Source organism: Diadema setosum, chromosome 2 (genome assembly GCF_964275005.1).
Source record: "Diadema setosum chromosome 2, eeDiaSeto1, whole genome shotgun sequence".
NCBI classification, from domain to species: domain Eukaryota; kingdom Metazoa; phylum Echinodermata; class Echinoidea; order Diadematoida; family Diadematidae; genus Diadema; species Diadema setosum.
Window position 1 is genome coordinate 48,246,235 of NC_092686.1, and position 22,105 is coordinate 48,268,339.

Sequence of the window (22,105 nt, forward strand, 5' to 3'; positions counted from 1 at the left end):
CTTCAGTTTGCATATAAAATAAGATTTTTGCAATCCACGAGTAAGATATTTCATCTTGAAATGTTGGCAGAGATGTGAGATATAGATTTTCATGGTAATAGTAAAATGGCAATGCCCTGAGGCTGTCTGTTCCCCCAACACTTACTGGAAAGTGTCATGCTTAAAAACATACAAATGTATCTCGCTTTGATATTCGACAATACCACTAATATAGATGGCTGCTGGTCCTGCATTGGCTAGCTGTATCTGAGGTTGGATGGTACATTTTGTGTATGTGTAAAGGGTGACTTTTTATTTTTTATAATCAAATAATGGATGATAAAAAGTTTGGCAGGGTTAAATAGTATCTGTACTTTATCATTAGTTGAGCCATTAATATTCTTGTAGTGACTGCTGCATCTTGCCACATTTAATTTTCTTTCTCCTCAATAGTTTTGAGATTTGTGAAGAGTCAAGTCTTATAAAAAAAGAACAGATTTTCTATTTTTACGTAGTCATGGGTGATACTTTTATATTGAACAAGCAAATTCCTGTTGACAGTTGTTGAACCTCTCCTTTGATACACGTGTATCAAATTATTACCTCCGCAAAGAGAAGAGGTTATGTTTTCGTTACCGTTGGTTTGTTTGCTTGTTAGTTGGTTTGTCCGTGTGCAAAATAGTAGTGAACGGATTTGGATGAAACTTGCAGGAAAGGTTTAGAATGATACAAGTAACAGATGATTAAATTTTGGTAGTGATCCGAGAATTTTGGGGGAATTTATGAAGGATTTTTTATATTTCGGCAGGTAGGGTCAATGAACTTGGGAGTTCAGGCTGCGCGTATTTGAGGTTTTCATGCACGCACTAAAGTGCGTGCTCTAGTTTCTGCTAGGGCGAGGCGCGCTGTGCAGCTGAGGGTTTATGACGTAACAAAGGCTTCTATTGGGAAATTGGGCGATTTTTCAGCATGTATACCTATGGGTGGAAATCACTGATCTCCATGGAAGAGCCCAAAGAGCTTTTAAAATCTCTTTGGGAAGAGCAAGATCATCGGTGGAAAGTAGCGGCTTGGTGGAGGTCTGCACTCTCAGAGTGCTTTTCTAGTGTTAATCTGACATTTTTAGTGATTTAGCACAGACGTTCTAGGGTTACTGGCAGCCATGTAAAATTTTGTGACTTATAAGAATAGTGCACTCTTTTCTTCACGTGACAGCGACCGCTTTTAATTATCAGAAAACTTTTAATACTTAAATGTGAAGAAGGGAATCATTGCTCGACTTGTCATTTTTTTTTTTTTTTTTGCATTGTGGCTAGAAAGGTGTTGAGTTTATATAGCCTCAGTTTTAATACAACAGACTAAAACTGAAGGATGTAATGCAGGCCTGTATAATGATTGTCACTCTCACTTTATGTTCACATGCAGTTGCCAAATTTGAAGTTTAGGTCAAAAACTTCACTGTCGATGATTTGCTCCACTTGTGAATTCACAACGCAGGTTCACAACCGCATCTAAACTTTAAGTTACAGTACATCTTACGAGTGAATTCCACTCCATGATTACACCGGAAATGCGGAGTCTTTGCTAGATGATGCTATGGCCATACAAATAGCGCAGCTGGAGGTTGACCCGGATGCGAACGAGAAGCGAGGGTCACGCTTACTCACAAGCTCGCTGATTTAATATTGGGTTTACACAGAGCGAAACTACAAGATGTCTTGTGGTTCTAATCAACGGCTAAACTTTAAGATTGATAACTTTTGAGTGCGTCCACATGGTGCTAAACTACAAGCTAGTCATCACAAGTTAAGTTTTCGACCTAAACTTAAAGTTTAAGAACAGCGTGTGAACCTAACTAAAGAGAGTGCAGACCATCGCCAATTTCAAACAGCCCTTTTGATCCTGTCAAAGCAGGAAGTTTGGAACCGACTTCCCCTTTTTCCCCGTCTTGTCTGGCAATGTTATGGACATTGCAATCGTGTAATGAGTTTAACATTTCTTGTTGATCCATTCGAGGTAAAAATCCATGTTTTCAATCACAGTGCCTTTTTCTCGGTCTGTCCCAGATTACGTGTGCATGAAAGGTATGAAACTTGGGAGAAGAAAATTGAGAAAAAAAATGGGTGAGTAGTCTATAATATCAGCATACAGTAGATCTGAAAACTGTACATTGTCATTTACCTTCCTGATCATTCCAAATAAAAGTGTTATCAGTGCAAATCAAATATTCTGAAGGTGTGAGCCTTTCAGAGAATAATTCATACACTGTTTTCTGGAGTTGGATTCCTTCTTTTTTTTTTATAGAATGTAGGCCGTCACAATTAAAAAACATATTTGTGCAACCTCTGCTGTGGCTAACTGTGAATTATGCAATTGCCTACATAGTTCACTTGTCCATCAGATTGTTTCAGTTGCCCTAGGCAAGCTTGCGTGTTACAGTTTTAGTCATGATGGAGAGTTGAGCTTTATCTCTGCCAAATGTTTTGTGGATGTCAAAGATACAGTAGTATTTTTTATTTTTCATACTTGAAAAAAAAAAAGACTTTCTCTGACAGTAGATTTAATTACCCTAGTGGTCTAAAACAGGTTTGTAAACCTAAATGCTCCAGCTCTATCGCTTGTAGTAATCTTTTGTTTTTGAAATATTAATCTCTTTTTACAGGTGGTTGATGAATACACTGTTCCACTAATCAATACCAAACAGTCTTCCTTAGTGCAGTAACAAACATGATCATTCAAATACAGGTCATAACAATAGAGTTAAAACATTGACAACAACAATATAGATAGGTACATGTACAGGTGTACATTTGGGGATCATAATGTGACTTTAGATAGCGGGTGATTGACAATTTTTTTTTTTTAAGCCATGTTTATCACAATGAACTTATTGTGTTTTGATTATTTAATATGTGGTTGATGAATGTAACAAATATTTGCATGCAAAAAATGTGTTGCAATGCTTTCTTTGAAAAATAGAAATAGAAAATACATAGAGAAAAAGCTACAATGTGTTCATTGTAATACACAGGGTTGAGACGATGCTTTAGCCCAACTTCTGAAGCTTGAAAAGTTAAGTCTTATGAAAGATTATAACTTTATACTGGACTTTTTTGCATGAATTGATCCATTTCGGAGAATGTGTGAGATATGAAATCATGCTTATGTATATATCATACATGTATAATATCCTATTGCCCGCCCCCCCCCCCCCCCGCCCTTCCACCTAAACAAAGTTGACCACTCCAAAATATTTTGTTTTTCTGTTCTGCAATCATGACCATAAATAAAGAGTGATCAGAATCTTAGGATTGTCTATTTCTCTTGTTTGTTCAATCAGTCAAAAGAAATTAGAGTAATTTCATTTATTGCACCAGAGGTACAGGGTATGTTGTATAGAAACTAGTGTGTCTTGTTTCTGTCTACATTTAATCTGAGGAGACTCTCAGACACATGATCTTCTTTATCATGTCTCCTTTCTCACATTTTTTCCTCTTGTCTTCTTTTCCTTCTTCTGATGTCATTAACCTCAATACATTTATATCACACATATTATAAGTGATAATTTGTGGAAGCGTGCATGCAGTTGAAGATCTCCCAGTTGGAAATAATCTTAAAAGTGCGGTACTGGGATTGGAACTGGGGTAAACATTCATAGCGATTTGTGGGATTGGAACTGTTCCACTTCTTACCAGTGAAAACAGCACCAGGGTTGGCCCTGCATGGAGGCAAAGTGAGGGTGGGAACAAGCGTTGGTATTTTGGGGTTGGTTGCAATCTGTGGCATCCATGGTGTTTTGTATATGGAAACTTGCCTTTGACTTTAGTAGTCTATGAACTTCAGAATATTTGAGCAATTGCATTGAAACTTTTTTTGTGGTCTGATGAATTAATGTGAAAATGTGATGTTGATACAGCAGCATCTCATGAAGAAAGTAGGGGAAACCTTTTCAAGCCAATCTCTGAAAGCGTTCATCCTGTCTTCAGAAAACAAAGCAACCAGTGATTGCTCTGTTGTTTGAAGGAAGAGACTAGAGAAATATCATATGGCATATATCTTGTATATCATGTTAGTCTATGTCTGAAGACAGTTTATGTAACAGTGTACCAAATGAAAGTTGGTGCTCAAAATAATGAGAATTCACCTGTCTTTGATTTCTTATGTTTGCAGCCAGGAGTTTTATTTGACAAAAAGAAAGACGATTAAGACAAAGTTTGATGAAAGCAAGGAGCTATTAGCTCCTTGATGAAAGTAAGGTTTGTAATGCAGACACAGTGTCGCTGTGAATCCGGAAATCGCCCAAGGGTCTAGAGTGTCTATGAGATCTAGACTGAAGAGGATGCCAGTGTTAATGGAAACCGAGGAGGGTGCAAGGAAAGAGGATGCGACATTTGATTGGACAAAGTGAACTCCAGAGTTTGTTAGAAGGATGAGGTGGTGTCAGTGGTAGTGGTAGTGGTTGTGTGCTAGAGGAGGAGAGGAGGAGGAGGGAATTCTGGAGTGGGATACCTGATCACGAACATTTTTTTTTTCCTCTATAGCTGTTGAAAAAGTTTGACGTACAGTACATTACGATGATGGGGGCTGTGTGAATGAAGGCTGAGTGGAGAACTGTTGCTCTTCTTTTGTCTGGCCAACTACATGTAACTAGGAACCTGCCTGCCTGTTTTCTAGTTTTTGTGGTGTTGGATGGATCTCATCACCCCAGGTTTGCACATCTCATCAGTCCAACTTGGAGCCCATGGTCAGAAGCATCCAGATTCCTAAGCTAGGAGCAGAGAAGTCTGACAACCTGGACAAGGCACATAAATGGCCGCTCCAACCATGTGACATCAACTTTGTCTTTGTACAGTTAGATTTGTTTTCAACTTTCCACTACTTGTTCATGTTGGATCAGGTCAGGTGGTATGTGTGTCGAAGTCAAACCTAATTTACGGTGAGTAGTGCCCTCAACTTGTCTCGTGCAGGCCATGTAGTCTTGTTCATTGACCAATAGCGTGAAGCCTTCATGACCTGGATCTACACGTGGTGAACCACTGAATGTTGGAATCGAACACTGCTGGTGTTACAGCAACCATACATCAGAGGAAAGTTGATTGTGACAAAGAGGAGGAACTGTCATCCAAGATGGAGACCATGAGTTATTCTCCCTTCTTGGCATGCTTCAATGCCTTTCATCTACCTTACCTATCTCCATCAGGTAAAACTCAAGTCTTTCATTGCAGTGATTGAAGAATAATACTTTTACAATCCAACTTGGTATTTGTGCTATTTTCTTGATGATGATGATGATGATGATGATGGTGATGATATGTTGATGATGATTATTATTAGGTGATCCGAGTATCCTCTCGGATCACCTTCTGTATCTGTACGGATTCTTTGTTCTTCTTCTTCTTCTTCTTTCTTTATTTCTGGACAAAAGTTGTGTATCTACGTGCTCAGAAAGTACTCAGAGTATCAACTTCAAACTCATACTATATATGTATCATGTCCCAAAGACGAAAAATTTTATAAAATCATAGTGATCAGTCGACCGTGACGTCACTACGACGTCATTATATGAAAACACATTTTCACTCCTATCTCATTAATGGAATGGAATTTTTCAATGAAATTTACGTCACATATAGTTCAAGTCAAGCGCATTCTACTTATATAATCAAAATTCATATTTTCTCTTAAAACGTGCGCGTACGCGCGCGTTGAAATATTTGTATGCTCAAATCGAGCTCAAATTTTTTTTGCACACGTTTCAGACCAATTGGAGCATTTTTTGAAAAATTGAAAAAATTGGACGGACGCGTACGCGCGCGCACATATACGTACGCACAGCTCTTATGCAATAGAAATTTCCCATTTTTTTACACTTATCGGATGCCTGAAATGTCAAGGAATATTTCTACCAAGTTTCAAGTCAATCCGATTCAATATGACGTCACACGGGCCCGTCAAAGTTGAAATTCCGCGCGCGCGTTAATGGCGATATACAGTGCAACAATGCCAAAAAAACCGCCAATTTTGAATCCGATTTTACTCGTCAAGATGGACGGTGACCCCCCATTTTTTTTACATAATCTGAAAGCTGATGAGCTGTACATGTCATTTCATGGGTTGGCGATGCTGGAAAAATGATGAAAAGATATCAAATTTCTTAATAAACTAAAAAAAGTAAATTTTCAAAATGACGTCATCGAATTTTAAGTTCACTCAAGCATATCTCACTTATTCTTTTGTTGATTTTCATCCAAATTTCAATATGTTGTAGCTTATTAAATGGTCTTTCAGTCATATAATAACAACATTTTGATTGGATGACGGCATCACCTCTTAAAAAGGGATTAAAAGTAACATTGTCAAATTTGACCAGTTTACGTGTTATCTCTATGGGAGTGCAGTTTTTCTGGAAATGAAAACTGACATGACTATCTTTATTTTGCACTAGCTCACTTATGCTTCGGTGAATTTCTCCCAGATTTTAGTATGTTGTAGCTGAGACCGTGGGCTATCGTAGGTGTGCCCTTTGTTATTTCATACGGAGTCGGCATCACGTCCAAAAACTTGGTTGAAATTAAAGCTTATCTTCAATGTATTGAAATATGTCTTTGTTTCTGCAACTTTCTTTGCAATAACTCAAGAAAAACATACCCTATCACCACCATATTTTGCACATATTTAGTTCATGTCACGTACATTATTTCACAAAATAACAACTACTTGATCAGACACCATCTTGGCTATGTAAATTAGGGTCAAAGGTCATAAATGTTTTATCCTGTATCTTACTGAATACATGTCCTATGTTTACCATATTTTGCACATGTAAAGACCATGTTACAAGGATCATTTCACAAAATAACAACTTTTTGCTCAGATGCCATCTTGTCTGTGCAAAGGGGGTCAAAGGTCATATGTACTTCTTCCTGTATCTTTGTTATGACGTGTTATCTCTATGGGAGGGAATTTTTCTAGATGTGAAAATTGACATGATTGTCTTTATCGACGACTAGTTCACTTACCCTTCGGGTGAATTTCTTCCAGATTTTAGTATGTTGTAGCCAATTTAATACTCTTTAAGTTTTGTTCATCAAAGATTTAATCGGATGATGTCTTCACCTCGTGAAAATGGATATAATGTAACCTTGTCAAATTTAACCAGTTTACGTGTTATCTCTATGGGAGGGAATTTTTCTGGAAACAAAAATTGACATGACGGTCTTTATCGAGCACTAGCTCACTTACTCTTCGGTGAATTTCTCCCAGATTTTAATATGTTGTAGCTGAGACTTTGTGCTATCAGTAATGTGCCTTTTGTTTTTTCATACGATGTCTGGATCATGCTAAAAAAACTTGGTTGAAATTAAAGCTTATCTTCGATGTATTGAGATATTTCTTTCTTTCTGCAGCTTTCTTTGCAATAACTCAAGAAAAACAGCCTCTATCATCCACATATTTTGCACATGTTTAGTTCATGTCACGTACATTATTTCATAAAATAACAACTACTTGATCGGACACCATCTTGGGTATGTAAATTAGGGTCAAAGGTCATAAATGTTTCATCATGTATCTTGGTGAATACTTGTCCTATCTTTCCCATATTTTGCACACGCAAAGATCATGTTACAAGAATCATTTCACAAAATAACTACTTTTTGCTCAGATGCCATCTTTGGTGTGCAAAATGGGGTCAAAGGTCAAATATACTTCATTCTGTATCTTCGTTAGTGCATACGGAGTTCGGTACCAAAGATGGCAGATCTGACTCCCTTTTCTAAATGAGACTCCAAACATCACATGGCCAATGTCCCCTCAACACAGATGAAACCTGTATGATCATGCCTATTGGGATCAGGACTCAAATCATTGATTTCCCAATGGATCGGATCACCTAATTTGTCAGTGTTGACAAATTCCGAGTCTAGTTATCATTACCATTATCATTAAAATTATCACCATCATTATTGCCATCATCATTGTCATCAATAGGCCCTATATCTTCAAATGAAGTGCTTATCATCACCCATAAACAATGTTCAGCCTAACTGATAGAGAAAAAATAGATGGTATGAGGTGGGCAGTCAGTGTAGGGAAGGCATGAAAAAGGTGTACTCTCGATTGAAAATAGCGGCATTTATACAATATGTATAATGATCAAGTATTATATGGTACAAAGATCACTTTTACAACTCCCTTATCTACATCTTTCCGTATTGATCATGATTTTAATAGTCAAGTAGTTCGAAGCTACTTGATTTAGTCCTCTAAGTCTAATGCAGTGATTACTGAATTTGCCATGTACATCTTTGTGCATTGCATCATGAATACTGTTTTCTCATGGCAATGACAAATTTTTAGCTTTTCAACGTTCAGAAGCCTATCAGCATTAGGCCTATACGTTAAATGTGCCTCACGACACCAGCAATGCAATGTACAATGTAAATCCTGCAGAAATTTGGATGTACTAATATTGTGGTGGTAGGCCAATATGTTATAAAGTTTACAATTTGCTGTGAGTTTTCGGCCGGTTACAAGGTGTGTAGGGCAAACACGTAGGGGCCTACAGTTCCATTCCTGAGTTTGTGCCATGTCTACACCAGGGGGTCAGCAGTGTGTACAGGATGGCTTTGCATGCCTCTGACAGCTAGGATAGTGTGATGGTAAGTCGTCAGCTGTTAGGCACAACAACAGACAAGGTTCTAATGAGTCATTTTTTTTTTTTTGTGCTCTTGTTTTCTGCAGAAGAAGGGTCACAAAATATTCGAGATGGATTTGATTTTGCCTTCTTTTTATGTGGTCACAGTGTAAAATTTAACCTTGGATCACTTTTTACATTGAACACTCAAACATGAATATTAAACATGAAGCAAAAAAAGAACCTTTGTGAATGTAGTTGTACTGCATAATCATAAAAGTCTGAACTAGAAGAGAGTTGATTCTGAATAAAAAGGAAATATATGAATTAAAAAAGATAGTTAGAGCATAGTCATAAAAGCTACATTTGTATATTCAAAACATGTGACAAGATCTTGGTAAGTGCCATTTCTAGTGCACTTTCAATAAAGAGTCTACAGAGCTCTGTATCCTATGTTTGAAAGAAGTTTGAAAACATTGCAGTCGTACTGCTGTTGCAGCTTCTTTTTTTTTTTTTTTTTCTTGTTAGCCAAAGATGGAAAGGTTTAACCACTGGAGCAGTACCACTGGTATGCACTGTTTATTAGAAAGCATTCCTCAAATCAGTATGGATTATTTATTGAAATATAGTGATATGAATAGAAGAAAGGAAACCTTAAATCTTGATTGAAAATATCTCGATTGAAAATATCTCGATAATTTGCCAAATTCATGTTAAGGAGCAAAAGATCCCAAATATAAAATGCAATTCATATCTATGCATTATGCAGGGAGGTGTGTTTCACACCTCCTTGCAGTACAATTACATATTCAAAGTAAATAATAATGCCAGATCTGATATATAAAATATTGAATGAATTGTTTTGTGTATGAATACTTTAATGGGTTGGTACCGGGTACTGTCATTTAGTATAATGTGAAATGTATTTGTTATTTGACATCAATTTTACTATCATGCCATACCAGGAAAGATGATTAGGTAGGCCTACGTGTACCAGTATATCTTGTGAGATGAACCTGTTCGTAGCATGGTACAGATGGTGCAGCCATGTGGCGTGATGGAGAGAGAGAGAGAGAAAGAAAACACAGCAAGAGAGAAAACAGCAGCATAAGGAGGAATACAGAGTGATGCAGACTTTAGGGCTGTGTGTCGGTATGTAGAAAACACACATTATGGGGCATGCCATCCAAGGCGTAGTACCTCACCAGCGTGCATAAATTAGTGCTGGTTCATCATAGATAGATATTTGTAGTGTTTTTTTTTTCTTACCCCCCAAAAGATGAGTCATGAGGTGTTCAAATCCAAGCGTCTGCCATAGGGTCTTCGACCAGGAATGTAGGCGGGTATCATCTTTCTCCTCCCCATCCTCATGGGGGTGGGGGGGGGGGGGGGAGGGAGGAGGGGATGGGGTGGTTATGAAGAAGAATAGAGACAGAATGATACAAAACCTTGGGTTTGCATACTAATTCTTTGTCTGAATACTAGTGGAATGTATTCCATCCTGCTGTTAGAGCCAATTCTCAGTGTGTTGACTGCAAATTAGTCACCAAATTTCATCAAAAATGGCATTTTATTAACAGGTTATAAGAGGAGATGCCCTGGGGGTTAGAGGGTTTGATTACTGGTGGGAATGCTGGTAACTGGCTTGAATGCAGTGTAGGTATTCAGACTAGTCTTGATTTCAGCCACACAGACCACAGCTGAACTCATGTCCTCAGTGACTATTGACCACTAAATCTGAAATCATTCTCATATCAAGTTGTTCAAAATGGTTACCTCGTGCCTTTTGGTAGAGTCCTGGTGACAACACGATAATACTCATTTTACCAAATGTAGACTGGTTAGAGTCTACTTTCTTTACTGTGTATAAAAAGTACTGTGTCAAATATGTATGCTGCAATGTGGTACCAAGGTGGCTCCACATTGTCAGGGAGACAGATGCAGATGCCCCCCCCCCCCTTTTTTTTTTTTTGGGGGGGGGGGGGGAGGTGAGGATAGAACACCAATTATTTTTCTCAGGCTCATGTTCATTGGGAAATGCCAGGATAGTGAACATTGCAGTATTTGACTGAATCCATTCACACTGGCGTGAAACCTGCAATAATACAGTTTGGCACTAATGAAATATCACCATATGATAATGCCCAAATTTAATAAGGCCTAATTGGCAGTTTGCTGCCTCTTCCACTGACTTCATGATAGCATAGCCAGCTCGCTGGACATTTTGCATTCATTTTGGTTGTGGGGAGCAATCGGAACTTCAAGTGAAAGTTGTGGAAAAATAATTTCGTGGGTTTTTTGTTGTTGTTGTTGTTGTTGCTGGGGTTCATATGGCAAATTGTAACAGCAAACTATACTCCTGTTCGTGATTTTCTGTCAATGTTTTGGATGGCTCATTCCAAGTTACCCAGCAGCTTTCAACATACAAATGTGTATAAATTGTGAAAATTATTTTTTCCTGTCAAGTGTCAGTACATGTAGCTCTCATTTGATCTCACATTCCATGTTCCCTGTGAAATCATTAAAAAAAAGTCCTGCAATATACACATGCTTTTAATTTTTTTTTTCCATTTATACATGTATATGTGTGGTATGAATTCACAAGTTCATCGTGGAAATTATCTCTCTAGCTTCCACCATGCTATTCAAACCTGTTAGGTGCCCATGTTTTGTGCAGTAACGGGGCTTTAGGTGGTGGTCTGAAGTATCTGTCATAGCCAGTGAATGAGTCATCTTAGCATGGCATACCTGTGTGATATGTATATTATGTATGCACACTTTGTATGAGTGTATTTCATCAGGAGGTGGACACAGAGTGTGATAGTCTTAGAATTCAGACTCGGTAAAGCATGCTGGGTAGATGACTGTACCAGTGATGATATTGTGCTGCATATTAGTATTTGTAGGCCTATATGCACTGTCAAATCCATGTGTACACATGTGCAGTGTAACTCAGAACCGAAAGGTCACTCATCCATGCTGATTTATTGTTGCATTGATATGATTCAATTGATTTCCACCAACAGTAATAAGTTGTATTATTAGTATTACCGTGTACTGTATGAGCTGAAATTTTTGTGGTGGTTTTATTTTCGCGAATTTCACGAATCGCCTTTGAAACGCGAAAATAACAACACGCGAAAATAACAACGCACGAATAACTAAGTTCAGTTAGACCCTCGCAACCTCGAAATTAACAACACGCGAAAATGTCCTCCAAGTAGCAATTCACGAAAATATCTGTACGCGAAAATTTCAGCTTGTACAGTATTAGACTAGTTGTATGAGTATTGAAAAATGAATATTTCATGAACATGGACATGTTGGAATTTCCCAGTGGAGTCACTCCCATGTGTACCTCACTGCCAAGCTATGGTATGAATGAAGGAAGCTGATGGATAAATGTAGGTGACTATTGAATGCTGGACATGCAAAAGCAATATTTAAATTCTACTGTGGGTGATCACTTTGATATTGATTATGATATTTTGATTAAAGGGATGACAGCAGTGGCGTTTAACCAAGAAGCCTTTTAGAGGACAGGGAATTCCCTGTGTCACTGAGATGTCTTCATGTGGGTGCAACTCATTTGCATAGATGACTATCAGAAATTGTGAAAGCAAACTTGTCTGTCCATTCAAAGGTATCTATGTTTGCTAGATGCTGTGGATGGAGATACATGTGGTTTGGAATTCTCTCTCTTTTATAAAGTTTACCTCACAGACATTGAAGAAACTGATGTTTCATGGAGTAGTAATATTGTATCATCCCTTTTTTTTTCTGTAGTTGATCAGTCCAGAGTATAACCAAGCACTTGCATGGTGGCCTTGTGTAATAAGAAATCTATGCTTTATCTTCACACAGACTTAGGATGTAATGAGTGCATCATTGACGACACAGTCCCTTGGCATTTTGAGTGAAATTATGCAAGCATGCTCCATGACAAGACTCATTTTGACTGTTCTGTTGACAAAGTCATGAAGTTGGATAAAGTTTTACGTCGGTGCCACCATCTGCGGAATCCCAGCTGCTGTTAATTGGACGTCATCCAAGCATCTCAGTTCTCAAGTGGCCACTATTGGACTGATTTCCTCCTCCAGTGAAGACTGGCTCTCAGAGGAAATGTGTTGAGACAGAAACAAGAAGTCCAATCACATAATATGCCATGTCTGATTTCAATTTAGTCTAAATTGAATTGCGTCTCTGGTATGTTACCAGTTCTTTGCTACATTCTGAAGTGCTTCCCCTCAGAGATACATGTCACTCTGTACTTCAGAAAGTGATGTTCAAAAACGTAAAGCAAATTTCAGATGTATAAGCAAGTTTATCGATGACTCGAAACTGATATAGGAAACGGTTCTTTATGTTGTTCTTGGCTTGAATCTTTTTCATGGGGGAATTTCAAACTCACAAACAGACATAAAAAAACAAGAAAATCAAGAGTTTTATCACCTGCCATGCCACTGGTTAAGATGTACAGGCTTTGTTTTGATGTGCAATAGAGTTAGGGGACTGTTCAGATCTTAGTTTTAGACTAGGCATTGACAAATTATACTGTATGTAAACATTCTTAAACAATAATATATGTACATCTTGGAAATTATTTCAATAGCTTGAAGGATTGTTTGCTTTTTTATTGTACTAGTCGACAGTATTTGACAGAAGGGAATAATGTTAGTTTTTGAAAGGAAATGATACCAGTTTGAGAGAAGAAGGGCACTCATCTCATGGTATTGTTTGTGCCTTTTTGCCTCTCAAGTAATATGATTTCTATGCACAGGTCAATGATAACCAAATAGATGTACAAACTGAGTCCAAATTGGTCTCTCAAAATGATTCACAAGATTGACACCTTTGAAGTTAATGTTTTTTGGCAGCCAAAGGTCAATACAGAAGGTGAAGGTCCATACAGCACTTGAGTCTGTATTGAAGGGTTTTGCTTTGTGGAAACTAACAAAGATGTACAACTGTTATATTTCCATGTTGTACATGTGATCTGTTCCTTGCACATCACAGCAGATGCCCTTTTGAGGCATTTGTCATTATATGACAGGCATTAGTGAGTTGACAAATCGCTGTGAGATATCCACTATCTGGTACAGTTGTGTTTCAGTCGAACAACACTCTTATTTGAAACCTGGACAGCCAGGAATATCAGCGAGCAAGATAAGCGTGCTTTCACTGGTCTCACGCAACAGAATTACTTGTGTTTCCGCCTCACAAATATGGCCTCATCTCAATTGATGATATGAAAGATGAAATGGATGGGAGATCAGAAGCAGGCACAATATCAAACTTCCTGTATACTCTTCCACATTTATTGCTGAGCTTCCTCCATCTTAGTTAGCTCAGATTGGACAAACACGTGCCGGGCCTAGATAGACAGCAACAGACAGAAAGTAGTGGGGCTTCCTGCTTTATGAGAAATGATTATTGCATTTGATTCGTCGTTTGTGCTGTAGGCCTACATTGTAGATGTTGATGTGGGAGTGAAGCTTGCGTGCATTGAGGCAATCTTAGTCTAATAAACACTGGACACTAGGGAACTACAACTCCATTCTTTATAAACCATTTGGTCACATTAAGGATCAATAGCATCATTCTCCATATTTAGCTATCAAAAATTAAAACATTTGCTAACTGGGGGATAGAAAACTGCATGTATTAAATTGGGTTTTACTGCACAACAAGTGGACCTGAAATCAAATCAAATAAAGTTCGTGATAACTGTCTTTCCACCTGTTAAAAATCAACATTTTAGACTTCTGTGTGATTTTATTGGTTTGGTTTAAATTTTTGTTATTCCCTGAACAGGATTCAAGTTATATGACAGATGTGAAAGAAATTTCTACCCAAACATTTGTATTCTATGGTGGGTGGAATTTGAGAAAAGTGGATATGTGAGACTTTGAGCCAAACAGGATGAATAAAAAAAAAAAAAAAAAAGAACCAGGACCATACAACACCAGGTAATCACTCTCATGTAGCAGCTTATAGGTACCTCTCAGTCTTATTCAAAATTATAACTTTATAATTTTCACAATACCACTCATTTAACTCTGACACTTGTATGGATATTTCCAGTCAGACTTCCTGAATATTTCTCTCTTTCATTGTTCCCTTTGTTTGCATTTGTAGATGTTCACTGTGTAGGTATAGACTTCCTTCACAGTGGATATTCCACTAAAAATGAGTACAAACCTAGTACGGTACCCTTCATGAATCTCAAACAGAATTTGTGTCCTTTCTCATAGCCATATTCTGGCTTTATGTACACTGAATTAATGGTTTATTCTATATGTATGCTGGTGGCTGTACTGATATGGAAGATTTTGTAAGAAGCTGATTTTTGGATCTGTGATTGGAGGTGATCTGAATTTGGAAACCTGATGGACAGCCTGGTGGTGTTCGTGGCTAATGGTACTGCTCACAATACCCAGTCTCAATGATAAATCTATCTGTCCTTTTTTCTCTGTCTGTCTGTCTGTCTGTCTTTGTCTAAACATCCCGCCATCTCTCCCTCCAATCGATCTTGGGTTCAAGTTCATGTGGGTGTGAATCAATAACCCACCATGTCGTGACATTCCAACCATTCCAGTCTTTTGAGAGAAATATGGCAAATAATCTGAAATGAGCCGCATGGGTGTTGACATAAGGACCCAGGCAGTCAGGGGATGGCATTCAGGTGACTGCTCCCTTCTGAAGAATGGTGGGCTCTCACTGGGGGATCTATTGGGAGTTAAAGGCCATTTCAAAACATCAGGAAATGGCAAAATAAACTGCAATGTTATGCTCTGAATTGGTGCAACCCTTTGGAGAAGGGTTGAGAGAAATAACCATCAGGATCATTTAAAAAAAATACCCTATGTTTGGAGTCCCTGTTTGAAATAATTTGTTCCAGCGTATATAAAGCACTGTGCAAAAGCAAGGTTCCTCTGCAAGGAGTTACTGTGCATTTCTGATTAGCTGACAAGTCATTCCATTACTGTTGATACATGTAGCTTCTTTCATCAAACATTGCATATTCTTGTATATCTGATCAGTTTTGAGTATTAGTCCACGCCTGCACTGATAGATTATGTTAAAACTGTTCAGTATTTTTTCCTGTTCAATATCCAGAAAATTCATTTACATTGTAATCAAATAGGTAACCGGATGACCTCTCTTCTGCTTATAGCTGACATGATTTGCATCGATGCACAGCCAAATGTCTCTCATTACCTGGTTGTGTGCCAACCACCTGTGTCTAGTTATTATCTACAATTTTCTTCATATTGATGGAAAATACCATATTCTGAGAACTTGATCTGTTTTTACTAAATCCATCTATTAATTGTATAAACCAGTAAAAGGTTAGATATCCTATGGAGTTATATCAGTGCATACCCCCCCCCCCCCCACCCACCAAAAAAAAAGGGGGGGGGGGTGAATATGTAAAAGAAATATCAAACTGCTTACATATTGCAAGACGTCGCAAACATTATCTTTCCTTATTCTGAATCTGTTCTAGCGATTGACAAAGAATGCAATTTGGTACAACTTCAGCTGAAAATTGTCCACCTACATGTAAAAAAAAAAAATGCAAAGAATCAAGTCATGCCTAAAATTACATCAGCTTGAGATTCAATGATTCAAATGTAGTTGCCGACAATTTGTGCTTTGTTATGAGGAATGTATTATATCACCAGTGATCTAAGTCTGATGAAGCAAGGTGGGTGTAAACTTGAATCTTGTGAAAACATCCCGCCTATGGCTAGATGGAATTCTGAAGAGTTGTCACGCAACTCTTAACGGTAGTATTTAGTAATCAAAAGGAACAAATGTTTGTTATGGCCTTGCATAAACCATTTATCATCTTCAAACAAGGATATGCCTGCACAAGGATATCAAGGGTCAGTTTTTCCTTGAATGTGAGTCTGAGATGCGGTATGGAAATAGAATAAGATAACATGAGAGAATGGAGAGTCTACCCCAAAGGTATAAACTTCTTTTAAGGAAATGAAATAGATTTGTTAAAAATCTATGTAAAACTGGAGGTTCAATGTAGATGATATGCCAACATTCAAATTATAGTCATTTTAAAGTCACCTCAACTGTTCAGTGTAGCTCTTGTTCCAAGCCACCCTTGTTTGCTGAGTTTTGCCATTTATGTCTGAATTCTGATGTTATGACTTTATTCATCAGCCCGAAGTTCACGGTTACAAAACTAGCCCGATGTCAAAATACAGTATGTACACAGCAGCATGTAGCATGCTATTTGTGCAGTGAAGACACAAATTAGCGTGCTATTTGATCAGGAAAGTTTCCAAAAAAACTCGGGCTAGTTCGTGAACTAGCACACTATCTAAGGATGTGTCTACATCAGGCCGAAATTTTCTCGATCCCAGCATAATGATGCCAAGTACACATGCATCAAATTTCAGGCTAATTTCCCCAAGCGGGTTGTTACGAGCTGATGAAGACGCACATTCGCACTATCGGGCTATTTCCCAAAACCGCAAATATCCTGTTAGTTTGAACTTTGGGCTGATGAAGACATATCTGCTGAGTTGTCAGCATGATGTACAAATGTGTATCAATTATCAGATTGCTACTGCAAGGATGAAAAGAAAATTATTTGGGTCCTTTAATCGAAGAGATGTTTATTGTTGAGATGTTTTTGCAAATTTTTATAATGGTCTCTTCAAGGGTGAAGACTTCAAGTGAAATCAGAATGGAATGATAGAGAGAAGACTTGACTGGTGGTGGTGCTACATCTGTCGTGTTTTCTGGGGAGAAGAAAATTAAATCAATCCCTGTGTGCCATTCTCGGCATAGTCGGCATAGCAGCGGCCTCACCGCCGGTAGGATGGCGTGGGAAAGTGTCTGCATCAGTAAGGTTTGGTGGTAGGAGAGGACGGATCGGGGGAAGAGATGATGAGAGAGGAGGAGTCCAGAAAGAGACAGGTTGATCCCTACCGGTGTCCACTCCCTGACCTAAGATGGACGAAAACACAAAGAATGCACAAACATCACAATTTCAATGTCACATGTTGTCTGAGTTGTTTTGGCGGAGGACCTAGTCAGTTTCTTCTTTTTCCATCCTCGTAATTATGAGTGATGGCTGGCATGCCAGAAAAATGAGAAATCAAAATTGTGCATGTGTTGCTTGGCAGGGTGCAAAGCTTACAAATGTGTGATTGTCTCATAATTACAACACAGTGATCCAGTAAATGATGAATATTTTGATGAACTGTTGATCAGTGTAGAACAAAGACCAGAAATGTAATCAACAAGTGGTTTGCACAAACTAGCTTCTCAACTTCATGTGTGGTGGCAAAGACCAGCAACTCAATCAACATGTGGTTGTGCAGACCCCCAGCTCTGTCGATCACTGCATTGTGACAGATAATGGATGGTTAGAACTGGTTAAAAGTCTTCCAAACTTGCAAAAGTAAAGTTTTGCATATAAAAGACCACTTTACATTCCAAGCATCAGACCAACTGCAGTGGAAGAGGACAGTAACCCTTTTTCTTCGCACAGACATTTTTTTTTTTTTTTTTGCCATGGCTGGTTTCCATGGAAGAAAACAAAAAAGATACATAACGCACAAAAAAGGTCCCTGGTCATAGTTAACTGACCCCTTGTAATGGGGGATCGTCTACAGGTTGGCATGCACAGTGACAAAGCACTGAGTCAGAGCTAAGGTATGGCGTTCGGGGATTATGGCCAGTGGTCAGTAAGGTATGCATGATGCCTTCAAGTTGTATATCCTGTGAATAAACGGAGGTCACGTTTTAGTCAAATAGGCGAGCCCACAGAATAGCTGAGTTTTTTGAGGTATTCATCTTGAAAGATATTTACTAAATAAAGCAACTCTTAGCTAGTAACTGGTTTTTTGTACACTGGCTTCCTGTTGCTTAAGTTCTCGCTATCTAAGTGATCACCTGAAAATCTCTAAAACACAAAGAAGAGTTTTCTAAACAAATATAGCACAACAAACTGGCTCAACCGCAATAATTTTCAGAGCTTGGCGAGCCCACCAGTCATAATCATAGTCTTTGTCTTTGCTTTGTTTCTAGATATGGGCTATTCCAGGGGGACTAGATCAGAGTCACCTAAGGAGCTACCATCTCGTATCAACAGACAAAGGCGGAGCTCGGAGCGTCGGGAGGGTCCCCTAGGGGTGAAGTGTGATGACGACCACAACCACAAGGCGACGAGCACAGCGACCACGTCAACGAGATGTGCCAGCACTCAGACGTGAGTGAAGTTTTCTCTCTACCATCCTCTCATTACTCATCCTCACCCCGTCTCTCTACTCCTCTTCTTTAAAGGACTAAGAACTAAAGAATTGCAAAGAAAGTCATATTCCAAGGGAGAGCAAAGGAATATTACAAATCAGCAGCAATATCTTAATAGGACAATATTGCATCAAGGTTAAACAATATCAAAAGGACAATGAAATGTATGATGTCCAACAATGGGACTAACTAAGTAACTTTCCAAGCAATGGTCCATGTATGGTACCATAATGGTGTTTAATGGTTCTTACCAAAAAGTTCTTAACCCTTGATTCTTAAAGATATCTTAATGCCTACTAACTCACTCTAGCCTTTGACAAACTACCAGCCATACCATAACTCAGTGCATACCAGCTTTTGAGAGAGTGGGCAAACCATAATGTGTGATGATATTCATACATTCTGTGCAAAGTAAGATTTGTCCCTCATACTGTACGAAGTAAGATTTGTCCCTCTTGTTTTTCGTATCTAAAACATTGAAATATCATATGCGTGCAAATATTCTAACAACATCCCTATAATTCATTGAGATCAGTCTGACATAAGCTTGTTGACATTAATTTTGATGACAAAATTTCAAAGTACCTTGGCAAGTGACATGTTGCAATATTGAATTAGCATGCATAAATACACTATGGCCTCCATACTTTCATTCCTGTTTTTGGAATACTGTTTAGAAATAGGTTTGATCTCCCTTTCAAATCAAATTAATCAGACCAGTCCATTGCTTCAGCATTTTCAAATTAAAAGCATGTACAATACCAGTCTACCACCACCCACGCCATTTCAGCCATTCACATGATTTCCAAAGCACATTTTGAAATAGGAGTTCTCATGTCTGGTATGGTTTCAAAACTGAGACTCTGACCCCTGTTCAGAGATAATGATCCCTCATTCTACTCACAAAAAAAAAAGGAGCGAAAAAGGAATCGTCAAATCTTGTTGACACAGTTCTATGGATAAGCCACATTCCTGACATATTCCACCTGATAGAGGTAGCCCCCTTTCACACCCAACCAATAAACGTGATGAAAACTGTAGGGTACCTGGTACAGTTTGTCGCAATAGAAATAATTTCGTAGCTCCCATACTGTACCAGCACTTGGACAAGCAGGCTCTTGTCCTTTGGTGCTATATCACAAAATAGCATACTCTGCTGGTTTGCATTTATGAAAAATATTGAATCTTGACATATGACACTGAACGAAGCAAAATAGTATGATTTAAGAGGTCTTCATGTTCTGCACCTATTAGATGTAAACAGAAGATATGACATTGACTACATAGATATCTCCCAACAAGAGCAATAACCACTTCTGAGATACTTTGGTAAATTTTACTGCCGTCATTGTCAATAAAATATGCATTCTTCTGTGTTCATGTGGCATTCCACCTATTGATGAAAAGAGATATCATTTCATTTCACACTCAATAGATGATAGAAATTGTGATTTTGAATTCAGGACCTTGAAAGGCCTTTGCTGAGCTCCACTGTTCCCACATTGGAGATTTCTTTTGGATTCAGACAAAAGCTGGAATGTTTGGAATTAGGTTTAACCATGGAGCTAGCTACAACGAAATAGTTCCATGGTTTATCAGTGTGAATTGATGAGTGTTATTGGCAGCTGCATATTTTGGTCTCAGTGTAATGCTTCTTGGCTCATCTGACCCTTTGCCAAATCTTGGCTGCTGCTGTGGGTGCCTAGTGGGCTTGACCCTCCCTGGTATTAGAGGCATGGATTACAATCATCACATCTGTTGACACGTTTCTCTTCTTTATTATTATTTTTTTTTTTTTGCTCTCATTTCCCTTTCTTGTCAACCCAATTGCATTATTACTTTGCTTTTGACCATGACCAGTATTAGTGGCACTTTAAAAGAAGAATAGTAATGCATGTACAAATGATAAAAAAAAAAAATGTTACAGAGAGCTATTTAATGCCAAATACTCTTGTTGAGTAGACCTGTGTGATCCCAGGTGTACCAAACAAAGAGGGTAGTGAAGTGCACACAGTGTAATTCCTGTTTGTGACACTCTAAGCTCTGACTAAAAAATGCCATATTCCACATAGCTGGACTATGACTCCTCCAGCCAGGGAGAGCATGTAAAGAAGAATTTGCCTGTGGTTGGTGTTTTCTTTGTTGTGTTGTCATGCAATTGTCAACTCAAAGCCACCAATCAGTGAAAAGTTTGGCACCATATTGGGAAAATCTTGCACTTTGACTGTGCAATATGGGATAATTTATAAGCATTTTTCTTTATGAGCCTTTAAATGTGTTGTTTTGGTCATACAATTGTAACAATGCCTGGATAGAAATTCCAGTTTTGATGCATGGAAAATTATCAATGTATGATATTTTTTTTTCAGTGGTATAAGAACTATCATTTGAAAACTCAGGTAAACGAGTTAATTTGGGGATCAACACAGTACTTAGTTCAGTATATATATAGTATGCATTTGGATGACACACTTGATAATTTGTTTTCTTTATTCTTTCATTGGATGATTGGACTACAGGTTAATAACCAGTGAAATGGTTGGTATCCCAGAGATCAATCCAGACCTCCCTACCCCAAGCAGTTCCAGTCTCATCTCTCAGGACCATGCCACACCCGTCAGCCGCACCCCTGCCATGCCATCAGCACACCCCCACAGGCACCGGAACATGCCCCAACAGCTTCTCCGACCCTCCGTCATTACCTGCGCCCCTGCACCTCTCATGAGGGAGTCTAATGGGGCAGAGCTGGCTGCCAGGCCAGGAGCAGGAGGCGGGGTCGGGCATGGCCCGGTCCTCCTGAATGGGCGGGGCACAGAGGAGATGGACAGGTGGTCATCAGGGAGGATGCAGCAGAGGTCCCTCAGTAGCTCAGGTGAGATGACCAGTCTGAGATGAGATGACCAGTGGTAGCACAAGTATTGTCAGGTTTCCTTTCAAATTACCCAGTGGGTAAAATTGCCCTATGATTTGTAAAGCATAATGTGATTTAAACATCGATGGAAGATGCTCTACTAAAAATAATCAAACTTTATGAATGGTCTTATGACTGTCTACCTTGCACAGCCGTAAAGCATGTATAATCAGATATGCTACTCTTTGTGGAAAAAAGCTGCTCCATGATAGTAATGACATGCAATTACAATTTTCTCTGTTTTGCTACTATGAAACATCACTGGCATGTCAGTGAGATGTTCTTTTTCATCACGT

General features: G+C 38.6%; 1 protein-coding gene across 3 annotated transcripts in view; it reads left to right on the forward strand.

The window, feature by feature from the left end:
- The window catches only part of LOC140246319 (transcription cofactor vestigial-like protein 4), a 32,470-nt gene that overhangs the window by 9,698 nt on the left and 667 nt on the right, over positions 1-22,105 (forward strand). For 2 of the 3 annotated variants that reach the window (XM_072325792.1, XM_072325791.1), the window contains 2 exons: positions 18,677-18,857; positions 21,418-21,770. In XM_072325792.1, coding sequence (XP_072181893.1) covers positions 18,677-18,857; positions 21,418-21,770 — 534 coding nt within the window. Of the gene's footprint in view, positions 1-17,329; positions 17,488-18,676; positions 18,858-21,417; positions 21,771-22,105 lie in introns of those variants that run through there. The other variant, XM_072325793.1, reaches the window with a different exon arrangement.